The 19,548-nt window shown below is 38.7% G+C and overlaps 2 protein-coding genes across 3 annotated transcripts; both read right to left on the bottom strand.

Moving 5' to 3' along the window:
• Positions 1-1,952: 1,952 nt before the first annotated feature.
• Positions 1,953-9,418, bottom strand: LOC122823923 (sperm-associated antigen 6-like). Its single transcript, XM_044103967.1, has 11 exons — positions 9,220-9,418; positions 9,028-9,123; positions 8,135-8,301; positions 6,708-6,891; positions 6,314-6,519; positions 5,341-5,514; positions 5,107-5,259; positions 3,205-3,396; positions 2,457-2,573; positions 2,231-2,376; positions 1,953-2,082 (listed from the first exon to the last, which is right to left on the bottom strand). Exons 1-11 carry the CDS (start codon positions 9,242-9,244, stop codon positions 1,971-1,973), a joined length of 1,572 nt encoding a protein of 523 aa, XP_043959902.1. The 5' UTR covers positions 9,245-9,418; the 3' UTR covers positions 1,953-1,970.
• Positions 9,419-11,701: 2,283 nt separating this feature from the next.
• LOC122823924 (sperm-associated antigen 6-like) lies at positions 11,702-19,095 on the bottom strand. Of its 2 annotated transcripts, XM_044103968.1 has the most exons (11): positions 18,888-19,095; positions 18,701-18,796; positions 17,962-18,128; positions 16,830-17,013; positions 16,441-16,646; positions 15,514-15,687; positions 15,280-15,432; positions 13,239-13,430; positions 12,767-12,883; positions 12,541-12,686; positions 11,702-12,387 (listed from the first exon to the last, which is right to left on the bottom strand). In XM_044103968.1, exons 1-11 carry the CDS (start codon positions 18,910-18,912, stop codon positions 12,285-12,287), a joined length of 1,563 nt encoding a protein of 520 aa, XP_043959903.1. In that variant the 5' UTR covers positions 18,913-19,095; the 3' UTR covers positions 11,702-12,284. The 2 variants fall into 2 exon arrangements, with proteins under 2 accessions (XP_043959903.1, XP_043959904.1); XM_044103969.1 differs by lacking the exons at positions 18,701-18,796; positions 18,888-19,095 and having other exon boundaries at positions 17,920-17,988.
• Positions 19,096-19,548: the final 453 nt, after the last annotated feature.

Here is a 19,548-nt window from a genome sequence, read left to right as displayed (position 1 = left end):
TTAAATTAGATATGATATGCCACGGATCTCTTAAATAAATAATTTTAAAAAGGTTACAATTTTGCAACAAAAAATAGTGACTCACTCACTTTTTACTTTAAATTGTATATTTACATAAGTTATCCAATGTATTTTAATAGAGGTCATTTGGAAAATTAAAAGCGTTGATTACAAAAAATAAAAAATAAAATGACCACATTGGAATCAACGAAGGTAATTTTTTTTTCCATAGAGATTTTAAAATAAAGGTGAAGCGAACATGCGCAGTAACTAGTTATATCCCCTAACTTAATAATATGCATAAATATCCAAAAATCTTTTTAAAACGCAAGGTTAAAGGATACATGCATAGGCAATAATCTACAAGTAAAATATTTAATTTTTCTTCCTTTTTTTCCAGGACTCTGAAGTTGATGCCTTAAAAAAGCCCGCAATGTAAATATTAAGGCTATTTAATGGGTTCGACCTTAAGCATATTTGATAATTTATTATTCACACAATATTCGCCTTGTTCGCACCCTAAAGGTTTGCGACCATATATATGTTTTTTCGGCTTTTTCTTCTTTGCTACCAAGTTTTTTAGTAATAAAATAGTCATTTATTTTGTTGAAATTGCTTGTAGTTCCGCCTTTTAGTTTAGATTTGAGCCTAATTTTAAAATGGTTGAAATAAGAGCTTTATATGCCGCCGTCACGACTATTAGTTACAGTCATAAAAAAAAAAAATAAAAAAAAAAAAAATTGCCGTGAACGAACTATTGACTCGTTCCTTCCCAGTGTGAATAAATGAAAAAAAATAACGCGATGGAGAGGAGAGAGTCGTCGCTACCGCAGCAGCAGGCTGGAGTGTTCAACACAGAAAAGACTGATTTTTATTATTCACCTCGATTATTGCTGTGAACGCTGCTTTCACTCGGTTGTAGCTTTAGGTTGGAGATATTCTATTTGTAGAAATATAACATTCGGGATGGTTGGTGCTGTCTGCGCCAGCTGACTCGACGCCAGATTTCCGCCGCAGCGCAGCGCAGCGCGGGGCAGTCCAGTGCTGTGGGTGGCTGTGGAAAACTGAGCACAATGTGGAGAACAGGCGGACACCCCTGCAGACAATAAACAAAGAGCCGCTCGCCATGTGCGTCGCAGCTGCTGCACGAGCACGCTAACAGCCCAACCGAGCTGCGGTGAGCAGTCAGGGTCGCCAGGGGGCAGTGCGACCACTGAGGATGCCTTCTTTCTGTCAGGTAGGCTTGGTTATTCTTTGTACGGCTGCTATTCTGAATAATGTTTCAAAAGCTTTGAAAAATAAAAACGAAATGTTTATGTATAGCGTTCCTTTTGATATAAAGCACTGAGGAAAAAGCACACTCGTCAGTCTAATGTTATTTAAAGCAGCTAACAGTCAGGAACCTGCCACTGCGTCACTGACAGGGGTGGACTTTAGAAAGAGCTAACAGGGGTAGTAGCTTGGCCCTATTTTTTTAGAGAGGGCACAAAATTTTTTATTTATTTTAATTTCTGCCTGTTTTGCAAAAAATGTACTTTGCGTAAAACTCATTGGGTGAGTTGTATTAATATATGTTTTTTTCTTTTATGAATCTAACAATACTCAAAGTATTTCTAAAATTATGAAGTCAATTTCTTTAGAAGCAACATGGAGTTATTGGGTGGGGATGTAGTTAACCTACCATGCATCAAATCATGCCTGCTGATTTACAGGATTACCCATTAACATACTGTAATTTGCATAACTATAAGAATTTCTCCTGAGTGGACAGGGCACCAACACTGACTCCAACCCAGGGGCCAACATTCTTTTAAATCTGGTCCTGGTCACTGAATCTGACCCTTTGACCTTTATACTGTGGAAATATGAGTATCCTCTGTTTATTGCATCTTAAATGTTACTCTGTATTATTGCTAGCAACATCAATTAAATCTTTTAATAAGACCACTGGGAACGTTTTTAAGGCACATTTATGTTTGTTGTCCCTCAGTTGGAGGAGCTGGAGGAGTGTTAAGTGAATCTTCCGGCTGGTAGCCCTCTAACCGCTGCAACAGGCTCTCAGAGTAGCCTGGTGAGTAGTACCTGCGAAAACACAAACACATCATAAATGAACTGGGCAATATAATTTTTATTTTTTTAAAATATCCTGATTCCGATGGCATTGGGTTTTTTAACTGAATCTAGTTTGAACCAAATGGTCACACTGGTGGTCGAGTTATTAGAGCTGCACCTGACTATCTCCTCAGGGAAGCAGTTGTTGATGGCGTTAATGTATTCCTGCAGAGCGGAGCCCGGCTCTGCGTCAATCTCTTGGACTTTCTTAAGTGCACCGCTGGTCACAAACAAACGACGGGCCTTGCTGTCATGCGGAAGCACCTGTTGAGAACCAGAGAGTTGGATGTTTTAGCGCACAGGAGGCCAAGATTTGTCGGAGTGTTTGGAGATGTACTCCGCACCTTGCTGAACTGGCAGACGACGTGTTTGAGGATGTTGCTGGGAGCGTCGTAGAGTAGCGGCTCCAGAGCCGGGACGAGGGTGCACTTCTGTAGGATGTTCTTCAGGGCCTTCTTACTCTGAAACATTCAACAGGGTTCATGGAGGTTTCCAACAGCAAGATTCAGAAATTTTCAATTTACGTTGTCAAACAATTTCAACACTTTTTTTCTAGAGGTAAAAACAATAAAAATGAACTAAAAGAATGTTTTAATTCACTATGATATGATATTAGTTATCACTGTTAGCATGTCTTGTGGTAACATTCGATATTCTTCAGCAAGGACAAGGTACAGTAAAATATAAAAATTGTTTATGTCTTGGATAAAATAATTTAGGCAATTCTGATTGAGCCATAACAAGAGGAGCTTAGTCTGATTTAACTTCAGACAGGGAGAAAAAAAATGTCTGTGTTTTTATTAGGTGCATGAAAATATCTGGTTTTGACTGTAAATAAGGTCTTAAGATTAAGGCTTTTAATCAAACGTTAGATTGCACTTTATTACAAAACCATGCAGCTTGAACATCAAGCACTTTCAAAGACTTTCATGCTCACTTAAAATATTGAAAACACCTAATTGAAATTCAAGCTTTCTTAAGCACCTGTCTAATTTGACTTTTTCCCGATTATAACATGATGCGCCAAAAGAAACCTGAAATATCACATGACTGCATGTGTTGGTGTCCAGTACAAATTGTTTCACTTCCTACCTTGGCCTGCAGGTCCTCTGAGCTACTGGTGTCCATGTAGAGGCCCAGCAGTTTGGGCAGCAGGTTTGCTGCGGCCACCACCTTGGCATGCTCAGGGGAGTGATGACCTATCTGATCTAATGACCACACTGTGGCCGACTTGATGTGCTGCTCATTCTCCTCTGAGAGGCACAGGGCCAGCTGGGGCACCCCCTGCAGGACAGGAAGGCACACATCAGGAAGTGTCCAGCGAACTAATGCCTACGATCTCAGAAAAATATTCATAGTACCCTCTAAAAATCCACTTCATGTAAAGCTTACAACTTGGGGACGCAAAAAATTAACCTACTTATGATAAATTGTTGATTAATGATTTATTAGACTAAAATTAGTTCTAACAGATTAAGTAATAATGTCCGCATAGACCTTCTTAGCATTGTAGTCAGGCCACCATCCAGCAGACATCACTGCTTGTCATTAAGCAGAGCCAGTTGATACAGGAATAAAGATGGCGGAGCCATACAAGAAAGGTAAACAGAAACGATCCAAACAGAGTCCAGTGTGGGATGCTAAATGCATTTAATGTGGTTCTGTTTTGAAACAAGCTCCTTAAGTTTCACATCAATAGCGTTCATTCAGCCGAGTCACATGGTGAGGCAGCGTTAGCTTCTCACCCAAAAATTATTGATATTCTTCCATAAAGGCGACGATGTGATGACAGAAAAGCGGAGGGGATAATGAAGAAAAATTGTAACATGATGGGGAAAAAACATGATGCTGATAAGCAGGGTTGATTTTGAATGTCATAGTTTTGACATTCCTTCAGAAGAACATCTCTCCTGTTCAAGGGGAGTTAAGTGTTTCACATATTCGATGGTTCGATGGTGTCCAACAATGGGCACAAAATAATGGCTACAAGTCCAATTAACTAATTTTAAAACCAGGCATTAATCAATGCTTTACTACAATCTACCTGCAACGCTTGTGGCTCTAGTCAGTGTAATGTCCTGACTGAATGACAATCATTATAACCTATTTATATCACGTTAACAAAGAACAGCTGAAAAGTGGGTTCATCAACTGCGTAGCAATTTCGCTCCAACTCCTCCCCTCGTCATTTCTGTATTCTTTGCACAAAATGTTTTAGAAACATTAATGTTGTTTCCACATATCATCTCCACGGAGATGATATGTGGAGAATCCGCGCTTTCTGATTGGCTACCTGTCACATTCAACAGCCTGTTGCTCCCAGTCGGGGAAAACCCCTGATTTAGATCGGAGGGGCCACGACGATCTACCGTAACACACCACACACTACAGAATGATCGGTTACAAAATCACAAGCGACAATCTTAGACCGGCCAAAGTTCTAATATAGGTGTGAACTAACGTGTAGTGTGAACTATTGCATCAGATAGTCGAATGTGCCCATCTTCTCTATTTAAATCTATAATATACAGACTTCATAATCTGCACTCTTTTGGTTGAATGCAGTACTTATTTACACTTTGGTGTTTTTATTCAAGTACATTTTTGTTGATGGAGACTGATAATCCATTTTATTTTTATTTTTGGTTGTTTTGTTTATTTTCAGTTCCAGTGTTAAGTGTTCTTTTGAAAATAAAATCTATCTATCTTTGACAGGAAATCGCATGCATTATTACATAATTTCCATTAAATCAGTCTAAAAAGGTCTTCAAACAATATTATAGTTTATCGCAATAATTTTTGAGACAATTAATCGCTCAGCAAAATTTGCTATCGTGATAGGCCTAATAGAAATAGTTGAATAATTGAATTGCTGTTAAGTGGTCATGAAAAATAAACTGAAGTTTATGGTTATGTTTCAAAATAAAAACGTCAAGAATGCTGGGCATGTATTTTTGGTTTTAATATTAGCAGTACGAGAGAACATGATCCCACCTTACAGAGAATGACAGCCATAGCGAGGCTTTCATTGTGAGCCGCCACGTATCCCAGCATCATGATGCCCGGGAGCCGCAGCTGTCCATGGGTCTCTCCCAGGTAGTCGATCACCTTAGACAGCCCACCGCTGTTCACAATCAGCTGGGACAGCTGCAGAAAAACACACCCACACACACACTTCATTCAGTGCGTCTGCCTTCTTGGTGACCTCGAAGAGTGAGCAAGCAGTACCTCTGGAGTTTGTTTCGCCACCTCCCTCATCAGGGTTGCAACGTTCTTCCTGACGTAATCATCCGGATCGTTGAGGGAGATGAAGGCGGCGGGGAAGACCTCGGCCTCGACCACCATCTCGGCCAGGGAGATGGAGTGTTTGCTGATTTGGCTGAGGGCGGAGAACACCTGCCTCTGAATAGAGACAACCAGACCGCAGAAAAGCCTCAGAGAAAACTGGCGGTTTTGAAGGTTTGTGCTTTAATGTAAAGATAATGCTGCATTGAAACATTAAACTTATTTCAATTGGAGGTTGTTTTGGATGGGGGGTGGAGGGGGTGGGGTTAAGCAAAGTTGTGAAGGTTACTCTGAGTTTGCTGAAAATGATGAAGAATAAAAACTGAATCCCCCAGAATAGATCCAAAATAGATGTTTTTCTTTCTTCCATCCATCCATCAATTTTATAGAATTTTTGATTGTCCCAAGCCGCAAAAGAAAAATGACTTTTTATTTTATAAAACTAAGAATCTCTAAACATATACATACACACACACACATAAATATATAAATTAAATTAAAATAAAAATATACTTTATGTTCAACTATAATTTATCTTTTAGTTGTAATTCAAAAGTGCATATTTTTCAAAAGTGCCACTTAAATTTTACAAATACAAACAACAATGCCTATATTTAATTTAATTATAAAATTTAATTCACTTCTTCTTAATTGCAATTTTTATGATAAATGATCTTTTGGTATAAATAAAAGTCTATTGCTGATTATTATATTTGGAGACAATTTTTTAATGACAGGAAATGTTCAAAATGGCATTTTATTCTTTTTTGGCACAGAAAATGTCTAATTTCAAATACATTAATTTTTCAATTAATCTGCATTCTTATAATACTTTCAATATGTGATGTCTTGTTACTAAGATACGGTTCCTCAGTGTTCTGATTTTTCGGACCCTTTCATCAGCCAGCATGCTCACCTTGAGCTTGGCGTCCCGGCTGAGGATCATCTGTGCCAGGTGTGCGATGGCGCCGTTGTCCACCACGGTCTGGGCCAACTCTGGCGTGTGTTTGCAGATGTCGCTGAGTGTGGAGGCCACGATGCGTTTGAGGGCCATCTCGGGCTCCATGAGACACAACACCAGCAGGGGCGCCGCTCCTGCTTCCACCACCGCCTGGGACAGAGCTGCACAGTGACAGGGAGACGCCGTGGACACAAAGACGGGACATTGGTAAAGCTGTTTTACTCAATTAAAAAAAAAAAAAAAAAACGATACAAATGAGTGTTTCAGAAATCTAATATAAGAACATATCACTGCCTCCACCGTCGCAAAAACAAAGCAGATGGAAATCAGAGCAGCTCTCTGTGCCTACATGCATTGTGTCGTGAGATGCAGCCCAAAGCCCAGGCGGCGGCCTCCTTCACCCCAGGGTCAAACTCCTCCAGGCAGAGGACCAGAGCGTCAACCCCCCCACAGCTCACTACTGCTTGGGCCAGTTCAGGAGAGTGAGTGGCCACCGCACGCAAAACAAATGCTGCTGCCTTCTTATAAAACCTCTGCACACAAAACACAGGAAAAAGTGCACACATCAGCTGTTTATGAGAGGAACAAAAAATGTTTGTTATTAGTATCAACTTGCATTTCTTCAGAAGAAACAGAAGAAATGCTGATTTGTTTTTTTAAAAGAAAACAAACCATTTTAAAAAATTAGTTTACCCTTATAATAGCTTTTTCCTTTTTATTTATTTATTTATTTACTCATTTAGGAGACGGGTTCTACATCCTTTTACTTTTTAACTTTATTCTGACATGTCATTATTTTCTTACACAGTGAAATATGATGGGCAGAATTAATTTTGCTTATTGATGTCATTGAAATAAAAAAAAAACACTGTTTATTATATACATCATTTTTGCTTTCATTATTTCTGAAGACATGGAACTAATCCTTATAACACTTTAACAACTGGCATCAACAGGAAAACTGAATTTGAATGTGTTGTAATTTCAATCGACTTCCTGCATGTGATTGGATATAAAACTGAAACTAAATCTGACCGGTTTGTCGGATTTAGACATGACAATGAGTCATTTTAAAACTATTGCTGCTTGTCTGAGTAATTTTCTCTCCCTCTCCTCCTGAGTCAGTTTGAACTCAGAAGTCGAAATGTAACATTTTGGGTTTAAAACATCAAGCTTCACTCGCCTTTTGAAAGCAAGAGGAAAACCTGGTCTCTCTAAGACAGCTCCATAAGAAGACAAAAAGCTCGCTGCTCTCATGGTGAAGACCGCTGAGGTTTTGAAATTGCCCCCAGAGCAAATTGCCCCCAAAAAAAAAGCCCAATATGATCAAATTCAGTTGTTTTAACCCTGACCCTACAACTCCTGCAGTGTCATCCTGAATCTGACTATGTTTTTGCTCTTTACACAATTGTTCTGTTTACAAGAACAGAACAAATGCCCAAAAAGGGCTTTATTAAAACACCACTTTAAACATGGGAATGCCACACAGCATGGATAACAAACTGCAGCACCAGGAAAAGGGAAAGAAAGCTTCTTTGAAGCCACTTGAGACAGAAAAAAGGCAATAAAAACCCAGGTGAATAAATGCAAGATTAACCATAAAAATTTCTAATCATGTTTGGATCCAAGACATTTAACCACTTCAGATGCAGACTTCAAACCTGAGACAGCAGGAACTTGGATATTACAAGTTCCTTCCTGTAATATCCAAAGCTGATATTACAAGAAGAAAACCTGGTAGAACTAAGGAATGAATCCAGGAGAAGTGATGCTAACGTTCTGCGAGGCCAGAGAATGGACCAGCTGGGGTAGGATGTCTTCTTTCACCACAGCTTCTGCCAGATTGTCACTTTGGTTCGCCAGGTGACCCAGAGCCAAAGCTGCCGTCTGCTGGATGCTCGGGACCGTGTCCAGCAGCAGGGACCGGAGCATGGGCATCACTCCTGCAGGAGAGCAGAAGACACATTATAAAGATAAATTTTTATGGGCACATCAAAACAAATGTAATTTTGTTAAAGAATAGTGGCTTGTAAATAAAATGTTCAGCAACAATAAAATGAAAAAAGCTGACTATTTTCATTGCAAATTCTGTTGAAATATATGCTAATACTATGTCACTGCAAGGGAAAGTATATATATATATATATATATATATATATATATATATATATATATATATATATATATATATATATATATATATATATATATATATATATATATATATATATATATATATATATATCATATCTCTTATGGGTTACTTGTAACATATTACAACCCGTGCTGTCATTGGTTGCACTATGAATTAACACACAAACAGTAAATATTCAGATTTATTACAAGAATGGTGATTGAGGAATATAAGTTTTGTTCCAGAACTTAAGTTTGGTTTTATTTTATTTAATTTCCCTTTGGTGTCAATAAAATAGTTTTGAATTTGAATAAGGTAGAGTTTTAAAAAATTGAGGAATTTAGCTAATTCATTTTAGCAGCTACACTTGGATTCAAAATATTAATTGGAATCTTTTGCGATACATGGCATAGAATTTCTTTTCTCTTTTTTTGCATCCATTCCACTGGTTAAAATACAACAATCTATTTTATGGATGCAAATTAACATTGGAATCCGTGACAGATGATAGTACTGCAATATTTCTGTTTCCTACCTGCATTATGGAGGATTTCGGAGTTTTGTGGTCTGGTCGCCAAATCAGCAACCGTTTGCACAAACTGCAACCTGGACTTCTGGTACTGCTCAAAAACTGCAGGGCACAAAATAAACAAGGAGTCAGTCTAGCCTAATCACCTTCAGGCTAAACTGGCGTCATTGTGTAGTAAAATCCACCCACGAATCTCACCTTGAATAATCAGTCGTTGACTCATTGTGCCAAGAAGGAGAAATAAAACTACTTAATTTCAAAGACTATTTTCTAAAATGTGTAGTCGCTGGAGCCAACAAAAGAAAAAACTACTTCTTATGCAGGTTTTCAAGCACCGTTTTTGTACCCAACTGGGTTTAGTTGTTTTGTCGTTTTGAGTTGCCGTAGCAACACGTAGGAAGCGCAATGACCGTTGTTAAGGCACAAGATCGTTTATTAAAGAAGACGACTCACTCTGGTTCAATAAATCCCTTCAGAGTGATGCCTCTTTTTATTCACGCGATATTTCAGCTGAGGCTGTGTCGCACGCGGGCGATCCGCATTGAGCGGAAATGAGTTCCTGCAAGGGGTTTCTGGCCGTAGATTTATTTACGTGTTCTTTGTTGTGTAATTTTTGCCGAACATTTCTCAAATAATCTTACTTATTTATTTACTTAGTTAGTTAGTTAGTTAGTTAGTTAGTTAGTTAGTTAGTTAGTTAGTTAGTTAGTTAGTTAGTTAGTTAGTTAGTTAGTTAGTTATTTTTATTTATAAACTCAATAAAGAGCACACGCACACGCACACACAACCACACACAAACACACACACACACACACACATATATATATATATATATATATATATATATATATATATATATATATATATATATATATATATATATATATATAGTTAAGAGTACTATTTTTAATATATGCGAGTTTTAAACGTGCAAATCAAATTCTGGGATGATACGTAACCAAACTATTTTGTAAAAATTCCATGACATTTTTTATATCTTTATGACTTTGGATATTGCTCTAGAAACAGATATGAATTGATTCCCGTATTTGTGAGACGTATAAGTATAAACAAGCCAAAAAACTTTCAGAGTATTGGATCAGGTATTGGATACTGACGTGATTTTGGTAACTCAAAAACTTCACCCCGGAATCTCTGTTAATACATACAGATGTAAAGGAAAGTGACTAAATGTTTAGATACATAACGCTGAGAAAATTATTTCCAGTAACAGCAGCAAACATGGCGTCATTCGGTTATCTCATAATTATCGGCAGAGATTTTTCTTTATTATGGAACAATTTGTAGTTCTGTGCGCAAGTTTTTATTGCAGCAGTGAAATGTTGTAACTTTAGTCGAGCGCATATATTAATTATTTATCATTACTTATTTGATCAATATTTTTATTTTTTTAGGCATTGATCTCGTGGTTCTATGCTTCAGAAATAATGTAATTAAATATATATATATATATATATATATATATATATATATATATATATATATATATATATATATATATATATATATATATATATATATATATATATATATATATATATAGCCTATATATATATATAGTTGTTTGTTTTTTTTTTTTTTGTTTGTCTGTTTATTTGCAGCAGTGACCACAGGGCTGGACTGGGACCAAGAAAGGTTGGTGGTGGTGGCCTACGATAATTTATATGTATAACCACGGAACATATGTATGCATTTTGTGTTGTTTCAAAGTCTAAAATAAAGAACAGGAGTTTACAAGGAAACGAGAAGCGCACTCTTTCAGACTTTCAGCTTAAGAGATGGCCATAGTGTCACAATCACCTTCAAAGTGAGCGTGGATGTCAAAGAAACCCTCCCAGAAATGTATTTTCAGTGCGATATTAAACATTTCTATTATACGAATGCGCAGTGAAGTCTAGTAAGAGCATATGCAAAATAACGAGCTCCCTGTCATAGTGACACCCTAAAGTATGAAAAACAGAGAACCATCCCCATAGGGACATTACTTCCCGGAGCTCTATATTGTTTCATCACACAGCCGCCGGCGCTGGACATTTTGTTGCCCTCCAGAAATGTTTTCGCTCCCGCCGAACTTGGGCCCGGAAGTGTCGATTCATAGTTTTGACAGAGACACAATCCGAGCGGCACATCGGTGATCCGCAGACTGAGCATGAAGGAGACCTCATGCCTCCCTGTATGATTTGATAAATATCCCTATAAATTACCAGTACCCAGGACCTATTATTATTATTATTATTATTATTATTATTATTATTATTATTATTATTATTATTATTATTATTATTATTTAACTTAATTTTTTTTTTATCACTTATCCTTGAATAGACATTTCTTTCCTAATAAAAGCCCATTATGTACAGTAAATATATTGGTATTAATTTGCGTGATGAAAAACTTGCGTCATATATGGAAACACGGAACTAAAAATATGACCTCTTTCTCAATCTGAATTTGCCTCTACAACATTTTTCCTATCGCAAACAAAAGCTTTTCGAAGACTTGGATTTTTTTGTAACATGAATCTATTCATAAAATCAGTTAATAAACAAATAAATAGATAGATACATACAATTTCAAGTGAGGTTTTCTTATTTATTTATTTATTTCCTGTCATTTCAATTAGTCAAATGACTAGAGAAAGTGAAATAGTACAAAGTGCAATGTTTTATTCAAATCTTTATTTTAAAAATCCAGTTAACATTTTTTTCCTGAATCACAGTGTCAAATGTCAGATTATATCACATTATCATTAGGAAAGTTCAATGAATCAGCTCTTAAAAGTGCCAACGTATCATCAGGAAGTTCAACAGGTGGCGCTGCACAGAAATAACGAGGAAAAATAGAAACTGTCTGGTTTTATCCATGTTTCCAGAGTTCATGAAGCAGCAGCAGGAGGCTGAATTGACCTGCCGGTTCGGGGGAATGTCTGCCCCATGATGCGTCCTGAAGCCACATGCAGCATCCTCAGCATGATGAAAGCAGGCTTCATGCAACATATTCTGCCTCCATCAGTCCAGACGCCGCTGATGCTGCTCTCCTCTTAGGCGCAACCTGTTTAACATTAACATACTGTAATTTCCATAATTAGAAGAATTTCTCGTGAGTGGACAGGGCACCAACACTGACTCCAATCCAGGGGCCAACAATCTTTTAAATCTGGCCCTGGTTACTCTGTATTATTGCTAGCAACATCAATGAAATCTTTTAATAAGACCACTTAGATTTGTAAGGCACAAAAACGTTTATTGACCCTCAGTTGGAAGAGCAGGAATGCGAAATAAATCTTCCGGCTGGTAGCCCTCTAACCGCTGCAACAGGCTCTCAGAGTAGCCTGGCGAGAAGTGCCTGCGAAAACACAAACACATCATAAACAAGCCAGTCAATATTGAGGTTTTTCATTTTTAATATCCTGATTCCAATGGCATTGGGATTTTTTAACTGAATCTACGTAGTTTGAACCAAATGGTCACACTGGTTGTCAAGTTTTTAGAGCTGCACCTGACTATCTCTACAGGGAAGCAGTTGTTGATGGCGTTGATGTATTCCTGCAGAGCGGAGCCCGGCTCTGCGTCAATCTCTTGGACTTTCTTCAGTGCACCGCTGGTCACAAACAAACGACGGGCCTTGCTGTCCAGCGGAAGCACCTGTTGAGAACCAGAGAGTTGGATGTTTTAGCGCACAGGAGGCAAAGATTTGTCGGAGTGTTTGGAGATGTACTCCGCACCTTGCTGAACTGGCAGAGGACGTGTTTGAGGATGTTGCTGGGAGCGTTGTAGAGTAGCGGCTCCAGAGCCGGGACGAGGGTGCACTTCTGTAGGATGTTCTTCAGGGCCTTCTTACTCTGAAACATTCAACAGGGTTCGTGGAGGTTTCCAACAGCAAGATTCAGAAATTTTCAATGTACGTTTGACTGTAAATAAGGTCTTAAGATTAAGGCTTTTAATCAAACGTTAGATTGCACTTTATTACAAAACCGTGCAGCTTGAACATCAAGCACTTTCAAAGACTTTCATGCTCACTTAAAATGTTGAAAACACCTAATTGAAATTCAAGCTTTCTTAAGCACCTATACAAACCCTGATTAATTTGACTTTATCCCGATTATAACATGATGCGCCAAAAGAAACCTGAAATATCACATGATTGCATGTGTTCGTTCTGAATTGGTGTCCAGTACAAATTGTTGCACTTCCTACCTTGGCCTGCAGGTCCTCTGAGCTGCTGATGTCCATGTAGAGGTCCAGCAGCTTGGGCAGCAGGTTTGCTCCGGCCACCACCTTGGCATGCTCAGGGGAGTGATGACCTATCTGATCTAATGACCACACTGTGGCCGCCTTGATGTACTGCTCATGCTCCTCTGAGAGGCACAGGGCCAGCTGGGGCACCCCCTGCAGGACAGGAAGGCACACATCAGGAAGTGTCCAGCGAACTAATGCCTATGATCTCATAGAAAAATATTCATAGAACCCTCTAAAAATTCACTTTATGTAAAGCTTACATAAAGCCCTCTCCTTGGGCTGCCACCTTATCATGGTGGAGGGGTTTGAGTGCTCCAAGGATTCTGGGAGCTATGCTGTCTGGGGCTTCATGCCCCTGGTAGGGTCATGAAGGGTAGAGTGCCTTCTCCGGGTCGGGGGGGTGTCCTGCCCCAAGTGGAGGAGTTCAAGTATCTTGGGATCTTGTTCACGAATGGGGGAAGAAGGGAGCGGGAGATCGACAGGCGGATTGGCACAGGGTCTGCCGACAAGCGGCCTCTGTACCGGTCCATCGTGGTGAAGAGAGAGCTGAGCAAAAAAGCGAAGCTCTCGATTTACCGGTCGATCTACTTTCCCACCCTCATCTATGGTCATGAGCTTTGGGTCATGACCGAAAGAACAAGATCGCGGATACAAGCAGCCGAAATGGGTTTTCCCCGTAGGGTGTCTGGGCTCTCCCTTAGAGATAGGGTGAGAAGCTCAGTCATCCGAGAGGGACTCAGAGTAGAGCCGCTGCTCCTTCACGTCGAGAGGGGCCAGTTGAGGTGGCTTGGGCATCTGGTCAGGATGCCTCCTGGATGCCTCACTGCTGAGGTGTTCCGGGCACGTCCCACCGGGAGGAGGCCCTGGGGAAGACCCCGGACAAGCTGGAGGCACCATATCTCTGAGCAGGCCTGGGAACGCCTTGAAATTCCTCCGAAGGAGCTGGAAGAAGTGGCTGGAGAGAGGGAAGTCTGGGCCTCCCTTCTGAAGCTGCTACCCCCGCGACCCGACCCCGGATAAGTGGAAGAAGATGGATGGATGGATGGATGGATGGATGGATGGATGGATGAATGGATGGTAAAGCTTACAACTTAGGGATGCAAAAAATTAACCTACTTATAATAAATTGTTGTTTAATTGTTTATTAGACTAAAATTAGTTCTAATAGATTAAGTAATAATGTCCGCATAGACCTTCTTAGCATTGCAGTCAGGCCACCATCCAGCAGACATCACTGCTTGTCATTAAGCAGAGCCAGTTGATACAGCAATAAAGATGGTGGAGCCATACAAGAAAGGGAAACAGAAACGATCCAAACAGAGTCCAGTGTGGGATGCTAAATGCACTTAATGTGGTTCTGTTTTGAGACAAGCTCCTTAAGTTTCACATCAATAGCGTTCATTCAGCCGAGTCACATGGTGAGGCAGCGTTAGCTTCTCACCCAAAAATTATTGACATTCTTCCATAAAGGCGACAATGTGATGACGGAAAAGCGGAGGGGATAATGAAGAAAAAATTGTATAATGACATAATGACAATGAAACAGAATACTGTTAAAATGTAATGATTTTTTTTTCTACAAAAAATCATCATATAAAACATTTTTGTATTTTATATTATGCAAGGACGATTGGCCTTCTTGATAAAAGAGAAAACTCAAGTTTTAAAGAAATTGGCCACTTATAAATCAACTTTAGATTAACTCATTAATCGGTAACTTGCACCTTATTGCAACTACAAACCTCCGTTTATTTTTTTGGAATTTTATGTTGAATGAAGATGCATGCCACATTTTCCATATTTTTAGTTATGAGAATAAAAATAATTGAAATAATAATTGAGTAATCTATAATTGAAATAATTGCATAATTGAATTGCTGTTAAGTGGTCACGAAAAATAAACTGAAGTTTATGGTTATGTTTCAAAATAAAAACATCAAGAATGCTGGGCATGTATTTGTGGTTTTAATATTAGCAGTACGAGAGAACATGATCCCACCTTACAGAGAATGACAGCCATAGCGAGGCTTTCATTGTGAGCTGCCATGTATCCCAGCATCATGATGCCCGGGAGCCGCAACTGTCCATGGCTCTCTCCCAGGTAGTCGATCACCTTTGACAGCCCACCGCAGTTCACAATCAGCTGGGACAGCTGCAGAAAAACACACCCACACACACACTTCATTCAGTGCGTCCGCCTTCTTGGTGACCTCGAAGAGTGAGCAAGCAGTACCTCTGGAGTTTGTTTCGCCACCTCCCTCATCAGGGTCACAACGTTCTTCCTGACGTAATCATCCGAATCGTTGAGGGAGACGAAGGCGGCGGGGAAGACCTCGGCCTCGACCACCATCTCGGCCAGGGCGACGGAGTGTTTGCTGATTTGGCTGAGGGCGGAGAACACCTGCCTCTGAATAGAGACAACCAGACCGCAGAAAAGCCTCAGAGAAAACTGGCGGTTTTGAAGGTTTGTGCTTTAATGTGAAGATAATGCTGCGTTAAAACATTAAACTTATTTCAAACTTGTTTCGTCTTTTTTCTGCAAAGATGTGAAGGTTACTCTGAGTTTGCTAAAAACTGAATCCCCCAAAATAAATCCAAAATAGATGTTTTTATTTTTCTTTTAAATCACATTTTGGATTTTTAGAGATTTTTTGATTGTCCCAGAGGGCTTAAGAAAAATGACTTTTTATTTCATAAAACTATAAATTTCTTAACATATACATACACACAACATATATATAAATTAAATAAAACATACTTTATGTTCAACTATAATTTATCTTTTAGTTGTAATTCAAAAGTGCATATTTGTCAAAAGTGCCACTTAAATTTTACAAATACAAACAACAATGCCTATATTTAATTTAATGATAAAATTTAATTCACTTCTTCTTAATTACAATTTTTATGATAAATGATCTTTTGGTATAAATAAAAGTCTATTGTAGATTATTATATTTGGAGAAAAATTTTAATGACAGGAAATGTTCAAAATGGCATTTTATTCTTTTTTGGCACAGAAAATGTCTAATTTCAAATACATTCATTTTTCAATTAATCTGCATTCTTATAATACTTTCAATATGTGATGTCTTGTTACTAAGATACGGTTCCTCAGTGTTCTGATTTTTCGGACCCTTTCATCTGCCAGCATGCTCACCTTGAGCTTGGCGTCCCGGCTGAGGATCATCTGTGCCAGGTGTGCGATGGCGCCGTTGTCCACCACGGTCTGGGTCAATTCTGGCGTGTGTTTGCAGATGTCGCTGAGTGTGGAGGCCACGATGCGTTTGAGGGCCATATCGGGCTCCAAGAGACACAACACCAGCAGGGGCGCCGCTCCTGCTTCCAGCACCGCCTGGGACAGAGCTGCACAGTGACAGGGAGAGGCCGTGGACACAAAGACGGGACATTGGTAAAGCTGTTTTACTCTATTTTAAAAAAAAAAACTATACAAACAAGTGTTTCCGAAATCTAATATGAGAACATATCACTGCCTCCACCGTCGCAAAAACAAAGCAGATGGAAATCAGAGCAGCTCTCTGTGCCTACATGCATTGTGTCGTGCGATGGCGCCCAGAGCAAAGGCAGCGGCCTCCTTCACCCCAGGGTCAAACTCCTCCAGGAAGAGTACCATAGCGTCAACGCCCCCGCAGCTCACTACTGCTTGGGCCAGTTCAGGAGAGTGATTGGCCACTGCACGCAGAACAAACGCTGCTGCCCTTTTATAAAACCTCTGCACACAAAACACAGAAAAAAGTGCACACATCAGCTGTTTATGAGAGGAACATATATAATATATATATATACGGATATATATATATATATATATATTATATATTATTAGAATCAATTTGCAATTCTTCTTTTTTGTTTTTAAAGAAAACAGACCATTTAACCAATTAAGTTAACCCTTGAAATTGATTTTTTTTTTTGTTTTACTCATTTAGGAGACGGGTTCTACATCCTTTTACTTTTTAACTTTATTCTGACATGTCATTATTTTCTTACACTGTGAAATATGATGGGCAGAATTAATTTTGCTTATTGATGTCATTGAAATAAATAAAAAAAAACACTGTTTATTGTATACATCATTTTTGCTTTCATTATTTCTGAAGACATGGAACTAATCCTTATAACACTTTAACAACTGGCATCAACAGGAAAACTGAATTTGAATGTGTTGTAATTTCAATCGACTTCCTGCATGTGATTGGATATAAAACTGAAACTAAATCTGACCGGTTTGTCGGATTTAGACATGACAATGAGTCATTTTAAAACTATTGCTGCTTGTCTGAGTAATTTTCTCTCCCTCTCCTCCTGAGTCAGTTTGAACTCAGAAGTCGAAATGTAACATTTTGGGTTTAAAACATCAAGCTTCACTCGCCTTTTGAAAGCAAGAGGAAAACCTGGTCTCTCTAAGACAGCTCCTTGAGAAGACAAATAGCTCGCTGCTCTCATGGTGAAGACCGCTGAGGTTTTGAAGTTGCCCTCAGAGCAAATTGCCAAAAGAAAGCCCATTATGATTAAATTCAGTTGTTTTAACCCTGACCCTACAATTGTCATTCTGAATCTGACTATGTTTTTGCTCTTTACACTCTCATGTCTTCCAAAGCTGATATTACAAGAAGAAAACCTGGTAGAACTAGGGAATGAATCCAGGAGAAGTGATGCTAACGTTCTGCGAGGCCAGAGAATGGACCAGCTGGGGTAGGATGTCTTCTTTCACCACAGCTTCTGCCAGATTGTCACTGTGGTTCGCCAGGTGACCCAGAGCCAAAGCTGCCTTTTGCTGGATGCTCGGTACCGTGTCCAGCAGCAGGGACCGGAGCATGGGCATCACTCCTGCAGGAGAGCGGAAAACACATTGTAAAGACTAATTTTTATGGGTTATATGGGCAAATGTATTTTGTTAAAGAATAGTGGCTTGTTAATAAAATGTTCAGCAACAGTCAAATGCAAAAAAAATTACTATTTTCATTGCAATATGGGTTACTTGTGACATATTACAACCCGTGCTTTCATCGGTCATTGGTTGTAATATGAATTAACACATAAGCGTAGTACATATAAAGATTTATTCCAAGAGTTGTGATCGAGGAACATAAGATCTGTTCCAGAACTTAAGTTTGGTTTTATTTTATTTAATTTCCCTTTGGTGTCAATAAAATAGTTTTGAACTTGAATAAAGTAGAGTTTTTTTTTAAATATTGAGGAATTTAGCTAATTCATTCTAAAAGCACATGTTTGGATACATAGAAATATTAATTTGAATCTTTTGCGATACATGGCATAGAATTCTTTTTCTCTTTTTTGCATCCATTCCACTGGTTAAAATACAACAATCTATTTTATGGATGCAAATTAACATTGGACTCCGTGACAGATGATAGTACTGTTATATTTCTGTTTCCTACCTGCATTATGGAGGATTTCGGAGTTTTGTGGTCTGGTCGCAAAATCAGCAACGGTTTGCACAAAATGCAACCTGGACTTCTGGTACTGCTCAAAAACTGCAGGGCACAAAATAAACAAGGAGTCAGTCTAATCACCTTCAAGCTAAACTGGCGTCATTGTGTAGTAAAATCCACCCACGGCTCTCACCTTGAATAATCAGTCGATGACTCATTCTGCCAAATGAATAAAGAAAACTACTTAATTTTAAAGACTACTTCCTAAAATGTGTAGTCGCTGGAGCCAACGAAATAAAAAACTACTTCTTATCCAGGTTTTGGAGCACCGTTTTTGTACCCAACTGAGTTTAGTTTTTTTGTTGTTTTGAGTTGCCGTAGCAACACGTAGGAAGTGGAATGACCGTTGTTAAGGCCAAAGATCGTTTATTAAAAAAAGACGACTCACTCCGGTTCAATAAATCCCTTCAGAGTGATGCCTCTTTTTATTCCCGCGACGTTTCAGCTGAGGCTGTGTCTCACGCGGGCGATCCGCATTGAGCGGAAATGAGTTCCTGCAAGGGCTTTCTGGCCGTAGATTTATTTACGTGTTCTTTGTTGTGTAACTTTTGCCGGGCATTTCTCAAATAATTTTTTTAATTAAATTTATTTATTTATTTATTTATTTATTTATTTATTTATTTATTTATTTATTTATTTATTTATTTATAAAAATCAATAAACCTCAGAGCACTGTGATTATAATGGCAATCCTATTAGTACTTTTAAAGTTACATATTAGTACTTTAAAAGTACTAATAGGATGTACTTTTAAATGTACTTTAATACTACTATTAAATTACTGTAATATAGTT

Source organism: Gambusia affinis, linkage group LG21 (genome assembly GCF_019740435.1).
Source record: "Gambusia affinis linkage group LG21, SWU_Gaff_1.0, whole genome shotgun sequence".
In the NCBI taxonomy this organism is placed as follows: domain Eukaryota; kingdom Metazoa; phylum Chordata; class Actinopteri; order Cyprinodontiformes; family Poeciliidae; genus Gambusia; species Gambusia affinis.
The sequence above is the reverse complement of the archived record's forward strand: the minus strand, read 5'-3'. Positions and strand labels throughout refer to the sequence as shown.

Coding starts and splice junctions, on each gene's coding strand:
- LOC122823924 (XM_044103968.1), bottom strand. CDS start 18,912: ATGAGTCATCGACTGATTATTCAAG. Junction 18,797..18,887: donor TCATCGACTGATTATTCAAG/GTGAGAGCCGTG, acceptor TGTGCCCTGCAG/TTTTTGAGCAGTACCAGAAG. Junction 18,129..18,700: donor CGAAATCCTCCATAATGCAG/GTAGGAAACAGA, acceptor GCTCTCCTGCAG/GAGTGATGCCCATGCTCCGG.
- LOC122823923 (XM_044103967.1), bottom strand. CDS start 9,244: ATGAGTCAACGACTGATTATTCAAG. Junction 6,520..6,707: donor CATCTCACGACACAATGCAT/GTAGGCACAGAG, acceptor GTCACTGTGCAG/CTCTGTCCCAGGCGGTGGTG. Junction 2,083..2,230: donor TTCCCTGAGGAGATAGTCAG/GTGCAGCTCTAA, acceptor GTGTTTTCGCAG/GTACTACTCACCAGGCTACT.